This window comes from Triturus cristatus, chromosome 10 (assembly GCF_964204655.1).
Source record: "Triturus cristatus chromosome 10, aTriCri1.1, whole genome shotgun sequence".
Taxonomy (NCBI): domain Eukaryota; kingdom Metazoa; phylum Chordata; class Amphibia; order Caudata; family Salamandridae; genus Triturus; species Triturus cristatus.
This window is the reverse complement of record NC_140593.1, coordinates 796,351,827-796,364,053: the sequence shown is the minus strand read 5'-3', so window position 1 is coordinate 796,364,053 and position 12,227 is coordinate 796,351,827. Positions and strand designations below refer to the sequence as shown.

General features: G+C 44.2%; 1 protein-coding gene across 2 annotated transcripts in view; it reads right to left on the bottom strand.

Annotated features, from left to right (window-relative positions):
- LOC146790011 (LITAF domain-containing protein-like) overlaps nt 1–12,227 on the bottom strand; it is a 305,563-nt gene that overhangs the window by 50,829 nt on the left and 242,507 nt on the right. For both annotated transcript variants that reach the window (XM_085628328.1, XM_085628327.1), the window contains exon 5: nt 9,749–9,914. In XM_085628328.1, the coding sequence (XP_085484454.1) occupies nt 9,749–9,914 (166 nt within the window). The remainder of the gene's footprint in view (nt 1–9,748; nt 9,915–12,227) is intronic.

The window sequence follows — 12,227 nt, the reverse complement described above, 5'->3', positions numbered from 1 at the left end:
GGAAGTAACATGAGTTGACTTAAATCACACAACTTAGTCATGTGGGTAAGCCAGGATTAGAGCCCAAGTTTCCTGGACATACAGTGCAATTAAGCCCCTAACTAGATTATTTTCTTTTTCTCAATCCCTTTAGAACCACAATGCAATATTTTTGTACAATTCTGTCAGATGACTAGTACACTGTGTTAAGTAAATACAGATCATAGGTTAATTTGACACAATATATAAAAGAAAAAGGTACATAGAGAAAGTGAGGAACTGCAGGACACAGCATTCTAATATTACTGACTTGCTCAGTCTTTAGATAGCTACTAAACGGTATGGAGACAAAATATCGAGTTGGAAATGTCGAGTTACGCAAATATCGAGTTGGAAATATTGTGACACAGAAATATCAACAGCAAGAATATCGTGGTCAAGAATATCGACTTTAAGGTAAGAAATATAGTTTTTAAAAATATTGAAGTCATTAATATCGTTTGCAAAAAAAAGTTATTTAAAATATTGATTTTTTAATCAGTTATGTATTTCAGTATGTTTTTTAAATGTATGTGATGTATTTTTTTTGTATAAGTATTGCTTTTGTTTTTTAATATATGTGTTAAATTAGTAGAAGCTATCAATTTTATTTTAATTACATTTTGTGTTTTTTAGTTCCGTAGCGGGTTGTGGGTTTATAGGGGAATAGGGTGGGAAGTAATTTAATTATAATAAATTAATGATGATTTTTTATTTAGTACTATTTATTTAATTTAGATTTTATAGTGTTAATTGTGGGAAGTAATATATTAATAATTAATTATTAATTGGTTGTTAATTAATATTAATTAATTGGTCATTAATTATGGTAATCGTGTTGTTTTTTTAGGAGTGGGTTGTGGGGTTTATTGGGGTAAAGGGTGGGAAGTAATTTAATTATCATAAAATAAAAAACAATTTAATAATATTTATTTAATTTAGAATTAATAGTGCTAACTGTAGGAAGTAATTTATTATTAGGTGATTATTAATTGGTTGTTAATTATTATTTATTAATTATTTGGCAATTAATTATGTGAATTGTGTCATTTCTTTAGGAGCGGGTTGTGTGGTTTATAGGGGTAAAGGTTGGGAAGTAATTTGTTTTTAATTAATTAATAAATATTTGTTAATTAATGCTAAATAATTAATTAAAATTTAAATATGGCAATTGTGTAATTAATTTTAGATGTGAGCTGTGGGGTTTATTGTGGTTAAGGGTGGGAAGTAATTTATTTTTAATTAAGTAGTTGTTAATTGATATTAATTTATTATTTTAAAATTAATTATTGAAGTTGTGTAATGATTTTAGGTGTGGGTTGTGGGGTGTATAGAGGTAGAAGATGGAACGTAATTTATGTGTAATTAATTAATAATTAGTTGATCATTAATATTAATTCATCAATTGATAATTAATTAGGGTAATTGTTTATTTTTTTGTGTGTGAGTTTTGGTTTTACAGGGGTAAAGTTTAGGGAGTAAATGAATTTTGATCTGTTTTTATTTGTTTTTTGATTAATAATATTTTTTTAATTGATAGTTAATTATGTTAACTATGGACTTGTCGACCGGGCGGAAAAGCGGCGGACGGTCTTCCCATCCGCCGCGGTACCCCCGCCATACTAATATGGCGGGGGTAAATGGGTGGCGGGCGGGGAAGGCTGTATGGCGGATTACCTCCGCCATACGGGGGGAGGCGGTCCGCCCTACATCCTAATGGGCCTCTTAGACGGGAACCATTTTTGCCTGCGGGTTTGGGCTGCGGGTGTGGGAGGGGTGGGGATTGTTAATTGTTTTTATGTACAGCGGTGATGTACATATGGGCTTCGATGAAAGGGCCAGAAGCACAGATATACACATTGAGGACAGGGCTCGCCCCAGTGAAAAAAAGAGTCATGCGCAGTTAAGAACATGCAAGCCAACAAATGAGAGCTCCTAAAGCCCCTATAAATTAAACCCTTACTTTAGTGACCTGGAATGTGAGAGGGTTACGAGATCCCCGTAAGAGAAGACACATACACAATTGCTTAGATAGATACCATGTCCAAATAGCAATTATACAGGAGATGCACCTGGAACCAGGATTTACTACCGGATTTGCCAGAAAATAGGCCATGAATAGGTGATTTGCTTCATACTCGACCTACCCCAGGGGCACCACTATCTTAATCAAGGCCGGCGTGAGTTATTGCCTCACAGGGGCGACTTCTGATTTGGAAACTCACCTGCATCTCCCCGTGGCGCTCTCCTTTGGGGGTCTGTGTTCGCTGCTCGTCTCCCTCCTGCCGCCGCCATTCCAAAGCGGCCGCCGTTAGGAGGGGGACTTCATTCCCCAGCATCCTGTGCGGCGGAAGAGGAAGCCGCCTCCAACAATCTCGCGCCTGGAGGCGCATAAAAGACCTGCTGGCGACTGGCCGAGTGGGCGACTTCTGATTTGGAAACTCACCTGCATCTCCCCGTGGCGCTCTCCTTTGGGGGTCTGTGTTCGCTGCTCGTCTCCCTCCTGCCGCCGCCATTCCAAAGCGGCCGCCGTTAGGAGGGGGACTTCATTCCCCAGCATCCTGTGCGGCGGAAGAGGAAGCCGCCTCCAACAATCTCGCGCCTGGAGGCGCATAAAAGACCTGCTGGCGACTGGCCGAGTGGGCGACTTCTGATTTGGAAACTCACCTGCATCTCCCCGTGGCGCTCTCCTTTGGGGGTCTGTGTTCGCTGCTCGTCTCCCTCCTGCCGCCGCCATTCCAAAGCGGCCGCCGTTAGGAGGGGGACTTCATTCCCCAGCATCCTGTGCGGCGGAAGAGGAAGCCGCCTCCAACAATCTCGCGCCTGGAGGCGCATAAAAGACCTGCTGGCGACTGGCCGAGTGGGCGACTTCTGATTTGGAAACTCACCTGCATCTCCCCGTGGCGCTCTCCTTTGGGGGTCTGTGTTCGCTGCTCGTCTCCCTCCTGCCGCCGCCATTCCAAAGCGGCCGCCGTTAGGAGGGGGACTTCATTCCCCAGCATCCTGTGCGGCGGAAGAGGAAGCCGCCTCCAACAATCTCGCGCCTGGAGGCGCATAAAAGACCTGCTGGCGACTGGCCGAGTGGGCGACTTCTGATTTGGAAACTCACCTGCATCTCCCCGTGGCGCTCTCCTTTGGGGGTCTGTGTTCGCTGCTCGTCTCCCTCCTGCCGCCGCCATTCCAAAGCGGCCGCCGTTAGGAGGGGGACTTCATTCCCCAGCATCCTGTGCGGCGGAAGAGGAAGCCGCCTCCAACAATCTCGCGCCTGGAGGCGCATAAAAGATCTGCTAGGCGACCACCTCGCGGGAACCGCGCGCGGGCCGCGCCCGGGCGAAGCCCGGGCCAAGGGCGGGCCCGTTTAAGCCCGTTAAAGACCGGGTAAGACTGGACTGGGCCACCCCATTGACATTCACATCCTGATGTGGTATTGTAGTTATTCTACCTAGTCATTTACAGCTCGAAATTCCTCTGGCAAATTGCCAACTGCTCAACTTAAACTGTGTGTGGGCCCCACATATTAGCACATGTCTGAAAGGATGACGAGGGGTTCTAGGAGCAAAAATGCTCAGGGGGTAGCACGTACATCTGGCCCGATTGACCAATTTATAACTAGGGCAAATGAAGCCATTAATCAAGGTATATCACTCTTGGAGCGAAGAGTTTCACAAGATCTAGCACTAGCAAGACGCTCCTCGTTAGGCCCTATGGCTTTAGCTAAGACACCTATAAGCTCAAACACCATTAGGCCTCTCATTGAAGTCCAGGTCGAAACTCACGGTGTACCTAATATGGTTGATCTGTCAGCTTCCTTAGCCCTCTCAGATATGCACTCAAGTAAAGATCTTAAGAGGACACCTAACCTGTTTTTAAGCCCAAGGCAGGAGGGCCCCAGTCCAAATCACCCAAGGGGGGCAAGGGAGGGTGCCATCCCCAAACGGAAGAAGCCTAGGGTTCCGAAAAAATGTAACTCCAAAACCCCGAATAAAATTTTGACTACCCAGATGTCAAGGAAAAACAAAAGTAATCCTGTCCAGAGTGCCCCAGATAAAACAGCCATAGATACAGCAGTCCCTCTTATAATTCCACCGGCCCCTAGCGACCCAAGTAGTTTGGCCAAGGGTTGCAAAGTTTGTGAGGCTGACAACCAACTTTTAAGTGTACTAGGTGAACTCTTCAGAGAATATGTGCAACCGATTGCACTTTCTCTTTCTAATATCGAAAAGCACCTACTCTCCATGAATCTATCTTTGAATGCACTTAAGAGCGTTGGATTGGCCAACCACCAGGAGTTGGCTACTCCCTCGACCGTGAGGATGGAGCAAGTGGTGGCGAGTGCTCCCCCGGTTGATTCAAATCTGCCACCAAAATCTTTGCCAGCAAAATCTTTGTTAGTTGCTTCTAGGATAGCTGGTGAACCCACCAAACCCCCTACCTCTGGTGTAATCTTAGAAAACATGCTACCTAAATGCCTGGGGTTAGTACACCAAAACACTGTAGTAATAACACCGGGGCCAGTTCACCAAAACAATTTACCTAAATCCATGGGGTCAGTAGATCAAAATGACAAATTCAGGGGTGAGCTTGGTCATCCTATACACTTACCTCCAGAAAGTGACCCGTATGTCGTGATTATGACTGGTGTTCCTGAGTTAAGGCCTCACAAAGAAGAACCAACGTGGTCCTTAAAAAACAAGGTACAGCATTGGCTCAATGCTAATAGACCACTCCCTCACTCTTGTAGTAGCAGGATCCTTATGGTGCGTAGGGTTCCCTGGATAGGCAGTGAGAAGAAAAAGATTCAGGGAGATTGCATTATTGTCAATTTTGATAATTCTCGAACGGCTGATTATATCTGCCGTCGTAATACATGGCCCAAAATTGACGGAATAAAGGTGAGGAGACTCTCTTCCTTTTATCCTCCTATAAATTGTTGCGACGACACTCCCGATAGGGGAATGTCCGAAGCAAGATTTTGGAATAACAGAAGGGAGAGGGAGGCTTGGCTAGGCTATGAGGGTAGAGATACAGCTCTTTCTGAAGGCTGGAGTGGCATACCACTTGCTAACAGATTCAGCTACTTGGAAGAAGTAGATTGACCATTATTGGGTTCTGGATCTGTCTCTGAGGATAACGAATGCACTAGCCCCAACCCAGTCCAATTCGTAGACTGCTTTCTACCCATAAACTGTTTATCCCCTATCCAGCCTACATCCTCCCTTGACCCTATTCCTCAAAAAGATCTGCAGACCCCCTCCCACTGCCTACGCTCTACCCTTGCACTAGGGTCTGGGAAGACACCATTTGTGCCCTGCATCGAGCCTGTGAGCCATGATGCTTTTCTGCCGCATCCTGAATGCCCCAGTATTCCAAATAAAAACACTCGCATTAAACAGGGCGATACTATTAAGATCCTAAGCTGGAATGTAGCCGGCATCCACAGGAAACTTCAACTGCCTGAGTGGAATACCCTAGTAGAGGCACATACGATTTGCCTATTCCAAGAGACTTGGAGCATGGAACCCGTGTATCGGGTAGGTTATATTACCCACTACGTTCCTGCAGTACCTCCAAGAAATGGGTCAGGTCGTCCTTCGGGAGGCCTACTCACCTGGGTAAGCATTGCCTTAAATCTTCAGATTGAGTCAAAGCTAATTAATTCTCCAGATATTTTAAAAATCTCTTTGCGAGGCTCCCAAAGAGGACCCATCCTTGACTTATATAATGTATACGCCAGGGGTACCAAATATGGCTCTCCATCCCCGACAGTATCTATCCTCGAAATGGCACTGAATGATAATTTAGCTGGATCCCAAGTTTTGGTTGCGGGTGATTTCAACTGCACCTATGAGCCCCTTATACAGGACGACATCTATGACCCAAGTGAGGATGATGATAGATGGGGTATCCCGACTTTAACCATCCCTCCGATTAAAAAATGGTCCAAAACTGCTATTCAGCTCAATGCCCTAACGCTGGAATTCGGGCTAAGAGCAGCTAATGGTCGCACGCGTTCTGATCCTTTGGGTGCGGCCACGTTTAATAGAGTCAACCACACCTCTAGGATCGATTACATCATGCTAGATTCCATTCTTTGGAGCTTTGTTCAGGACATGGTAGTCCTGCCTACAGTTGAAAGCGATCATAATTCGCTTTCATTGTCCCTCAGGAACCCATGGCCTTACGAAAAGACCGCAAAATCCCTTAACCCAGCCCACAAAATCTCTGTATCTTCGTGTGGGAAACGCCTAAAATGGAACATGGTTGCGAAGGATGTAGCTAAATTAAATATAATCAATACTGTACTCACAGATGCACAGTTGGAATTGGAACTGGATAGGTCAGACAAGGGTGAGCTAAATCCCGGTCGTGTTACCCCTATTTTTGAGGAGACCATTAAGTCTATTGGGAATGTATTCCTAAAAATGAATCAAGTGGGCAAAAATGCGGCAACGGGGCTCCCAAAGGGAAAGCATGATTGGTACACACCTGCTTGTAGGCACGCCAAATCGCTTTTGATTAAGGCCGTCAAAAGCAAAACACAAGGAGATATTCAGGGAGCTAGGCTAAATTATAAGAAAACCCTGGCTAGTGCTAAAAAGGAGTGGGAAATCGAATATTGGCGCTCTCTAAAAGAGGCAAGCTTGGGGAAAGACGCAAGGCGTTTTTGGGACATGATTAGAGCCAAAAATAGACCCGATACTGACTTTATTACATGCAATATCACTAGCCAAGTTTGGGTCAACCACTTCTCTAAATTATATGCAAGTCAATCAGGTGCTACCTCTAATGCTCTCTACATGGACATTTCTAATGAAAAACATATAAGGGAGGTGGCACCAGCAACTCCGGATTTGCTAACAAGGAGTGATGCTCTAGTAACTGGAACACTATGTATAGCTCTGCCAGTTAACAACAGGGTGGCAGACTCCATCTTCTCGATCAAAGAAGTGGAGTATGCAATTACTACTATCAGGCCCCAAAAAGCAGCTGGCCCAGACGGCTTACCCGGGGACCTGTTGCGAGCAGACATCCCGAAATGGGGTAAATTTATTAACTGCCTGCTTAATGCCATTAGTGGGGGAGCGCCAATACCGGCATCCTGGAAAGGGGCGGAGGTCGTCCCCATCTTTAAAAAGGGGGCCAGGGACGACCCATCAAATTACAGACCCATAAGCCTGCTAGATATAACACAAAAGGTGGTCGGGAAGGTGTTGTTGGTCAGATTATTACAATGGATCGACGAAAACGGCATCCTCTCCGACTACCAGGCTGGCTTCAGAGCAGGCACCGGCACAATCGAGCAAGCGTTTAGATTGTTGCTTGTGTATTGGAAGGTGGTGGTCTTGGGCAAAGGCAGTCTTTACCTTGCCTTTATTGACTTGAAGACTGCCTTTGACCTAGTACCTAGGGAGGCTCTTTGGAAAGTCCTTGCTGCCATGGGGGTGCCCAACTACTTGCTCCTGTTATTGGTAAGGCTGCATGTAAACACTTTTGCCCAGGTTAGGTGGGGGAGGAATGGTGAGAAAACTAACAGAATTCCGGTAGAGAGAGGGGTACGCCAGGGATGTGTTCTAGCTCCCACACTTTTCTCGTTATATATCAACGGTGTGGTTGAGCATTTATTGAAAGTCCCCTCAGATGAACCATCCCTGGCGGGGGAACGCATCCCGACCCTCCTCTTCGCGGATGATACACTCTTGCTCTCCAAAACCCCAATGGGCCTCCAAAAACTCTTAAATAATTTCCAGCTCTTCTGTACAGAGCGGGGCTTGGTAATTAATAGAGATAAAACAAAGTATCTTGTGTTAAACCCCCCTAAAAAATCTATACGCCCCCCAAAATTGAATGATGAACCTTTGGGGAGGGTGGATGTGTTTGATTATTTAGGGATTCGTTTATCCCATAATATGCAGTGGGGCCCCCATTTATGCAAGATGCTGTTATCTCATAAAAGAGTTACTGGGGCTCTTGTGAAGGAGCAGCGCTCCTGTTCTATAAGACCGATAGCCCCCGTGATTGATATTTATGCAGCAAGAGGAGTTAGCTCTGCCCTTTATGGTGCCGAGCTCTGGGGCTTTTGTGATACTGGCGACTTATCAAGAGCAGAGAGGAAGTTCTTCAGGGTCATTATGTCACTTCCCCAAGGCACCCCCACGATTCCATTAATGCTCGATCTTGGTTGTCGCCCCATCGGTGATCTGGCGAAATTTCGCCCTTTATTGCTATGGGCTCGTTTGTGGCGGGTCCCGGAACTAGCCAAATATGCTAAAGGTCTCTCGGAAATCATGTCACTCCCAGGATGGCATAGGATAAAATGGTTGCGTGACATGAAGGCCCTTTTGTATAATCTGGGGCTAAATGCATCATGGGAAAATAGATCTTCCCCTCCGAAAGCCACGCTTAAGCTCTTATATTGGAACTGGATTGCGACCCAACGGATTTCGAATACATCATTGGGGAGACTTACTGAGGACTTCCTGAATTTTAAGGATCACCCAATCCGGGAACTATATCTCGACATTATCGAGAGCCCTTTTGACAGAGCTTTGTATTTTAAGTTTAGGACCGGGACCCTCCTACTCTATAGCTTTACATCACGATGGAATTCCTTGCCTCAGACCTCCGATCTTTGTCCTTTTTGCACATCCAGACGTGAGTCTGTGGCTCACTTTTTTTTTTGAATGCCATGAGTACGCCCTCCCAAGGAAAAGATGGCTTAAGCAACTGTGCCGCTCCTTGGGAACTAGACACTATATTGTGGCACTCCGCATTTTAATGTCAGACGCTCGCCCATTATACGTTTGTGCCCTTGCAAAATTCTTATCTTGGGCATGGCGCATCAGAAGTAAAAGGCTTAAGGAAATTGTTTAATTCACTCTTAAATAACTATTTATGATCTGTTTTGCACTTTATTGTAAAAATAGGTTTCTTCTTTTTTAATTAAATTAACTTATTCCATTTTTAACTGTTATGCTTTTATGATATGTTTTTTTTATCGAAATAAAGCCTTTGACTGACTGACTGGCCTCACAGAGGCGCTCCAAGACCCCCAGGGAAGGTATTGCATGATGTGGGGCCGACTCGCTGGGCAGTCTGTGACATTAGTTAATTGCTACACGCCGAATGTCAATGATGCGCAGTTCTATGAGGTAAAGTTTCCAGCAGCGGAAAGGTGAATGATTTAGCTCATCTGATTGGCCCACTGTGTTTCCCTGCTGTCAGGATCCCTGCCCCTGAGTGGCAGAGAAAAACTGATACTGGGGACGGCGTACCAGTTTGTAAATCTGGGAATGCCCTAAATACCATGGGTGGATGCATGGGAACACGCCCACTTCACACATGGAACACCTTCACAGGACAGAGTAAAGCAAAGCAGCGACTTGCTCTGCCTTGCGTCACTCCAGATTTACTATGCCACGCAGAGCCATGCAAGACGGCTCTGCGTGGCATAGTATATCTCACTTAAAGAGTTGCACTTGCATCACCTTGCAGAACGCATCGGCAACATAAGTCCTTGAAAACTCTTGTCCCTGGCTGCAGCAAAGCTGGGAATCTTCTGAAGGCCACTGCCTTTGAAAGGCCAGGACCATTATTTTCCTGTGAGTCAGTCAGTTGACTTAATGTTGCATAGGCCATGATGCCAATTACCCAATTGAGTCACATCATGGAAGACACCATCTTCACATTATTCATCATTCAGAACACATTTTTCACCAAAATAAAGGCTTACCCGAAAATACAAATGATGCCAAATATCAGCCATGTTAGGAGTCCTGCTGAGTATGCCACACGTGTGGTGATATTCTGGCGACAGGAAGTACAAGTGATAACTGCTGGCGTGTCAGTTAATTGATGTCCCACAATTACAGTTGCTTGCACTGGTGGCGCAATGATCACTGGGTTAGGAGCAAGAAGAAATTATTATTAATTTGTTCTATCTGTGGTTGCAACACTTTAAATCATATACAGGCCTGGCTTGCCGCTTTTTTATGAAATCTCATGCAAATATCAAATACACGTTAGGCTCTATGACACGTTCATCTCCCTCAAAAATGGGTCCTGCTGTGAATCAAGCTGGCAGGATAGCTCAGCGAGTTGCACGCTTTCTGTTGAGCTATGCATGGGTCTGCAGGCCTTCAGTATAAATTCCCAGCAAGAGTGACAAACTTCTGCCCTTCGGAGGTCGGGAAGTTGAACACCAATATATTGGGTGAGAGTAAAACCTGCTTTTTACTGCACTTAGTAATGACAGACGTGCGAGAGGAAGTGATTTGTAAAAAAGATAGCCACTATTAATATTAATATTATTGTTTTCACTGAGAGTAACGCCCCAGATTATTTTCAGCGCGACTAAGGCCTTTGTACCATTTTAAAAATATGCTCATGATGTAACATTTACAAATTCTCTGCATTTACCGACCACGGCTCCCTTCAATGTTTAGATTACTTACCGGTAATCTTCATTTTCCGATTCCGCATTCCTCATCTCAGTACTTACTAAGGGGCATATTATCAAGAAACTGCGTTATAATTATCGCCGCTTTAGCGGTAGAAAACGGCGATAATGGGCTTGATAATATGCCCATGTTCTGGTGTCAACATGGGCTTCTATAGGAATTCTCTGCGGCATATTATCAAGCCCATTATCGCCGCTTTAGCGACAGTTTTCTGCCGCTAAAGCGGCGATAATTTTAACGCCCTGCTTGATAATATGCCCCATAGTGCAGTGCGGAGGCGCGTGCTCACGTTGACCTCCCTTTCAAAAGGACCCTTCTTTTCTTGTAGCACTCCTAAATGGACCCAACCCCATTTACAATGTAAAGCAAAATGGTTTCCCTGGAACTTCCTGGTATTTTAAATTTACTAAAACCCACTCAGACGCCTTCGGTTGAAAGGTGGAACCGTAAGTACTGGCGCGAGATATGCACAATCGGAGTAATGAAGATTCCCGGTAAGTAATCGAACAGTATCTCCTCATCCAGCATTCCTCGTCCCAGTCCTTACTAAGTGCAGGCAAGCCCAAGCATAAAAGGCTTCTTTGCACCTGATCACAAATATACATGATCCAATAAGAGACATCTTATAAAAAAGGAAATTATTCATATTCATGCCTGTGAAGAAACAACCTAAATATTTTAAGGTACCTTAATTGAATTAAAACTTTCGCACCCAAAATCCAATTCCTCACTTTGAGTCAGATACAACATATAATGATTAAAAAATGGTGTCCCAGTTGTAGCAATATTAATATCCAAAAATATAGGTGGTAGTCCATTTTGTAGTTGAGGCCGCCATTCATCTCGTGGAGCGAGCCAGTACTAAACCCAGAGGAGAATGGCAAGACTTGGAAAATGCAAACATAATGAGCTCCTTACTTTATGCATTCAATGCAGATAAGATTTGCAACCTCTTTTGCTAGACCAAATTTAACAAAAACAATTCCACTCTGTTAATATATATCTTTACTATTTTCCCTCGATCGGATGAAAATCCTGGTCCGTACCCAGGGTCAAACAGAAACAATCATCTTTCGATTTTAATAATAAAAATGTGAGATCACCATAGGAATGAGACTCAAATCAAGAGATAACACCAATCTATTATCCAACGGTCTTCAAAAAGAGATTATTATGTACTAAGACCATCAGCTTTGACTACTGATAAAGAATCTCATGGAGATCTGAAAACATTGATAGTTGCCTTCCACAAGATCCAAAAAGGACTCCAGATGATAGTAAGTAGTGTATAAACTAAGGGGCAGATGCATCAAACCATTTTGCTATCGCAAACAGTGTGAATCGCAAAATTTGGCCTTTTACGATCGCAAAATGGCCTTTTCCGATGCATGCCCTTTTTTTGCAATTCGCAATTAAGGAAATCATAATTTTTTGCGATTCCCTTAATTGCAAATGCATTTAGGGAATCGCAAATTGTGATTCCCTAAATGCAATACGTCATGCATTTGCAAATTGCGTTTTCGCAATTTGGAATTGCAAATTACCATCAACTTCAAGCTGCTGGTAATTTGCAATTCCTTTGAAAAATGCAAAAAAATGCATTTTTCAAAGTGTATTGTGGTGCACACACAAGCCCTTAGGGCATGAGTGTGCACCACAAGTGCATACCTACCTTTTTTAGTGGGAGGGCATCAGGATGGCCTTTTGGCCCCCGTGCACCCTTCAAATTGCATACACATAGTGTGAGTACGT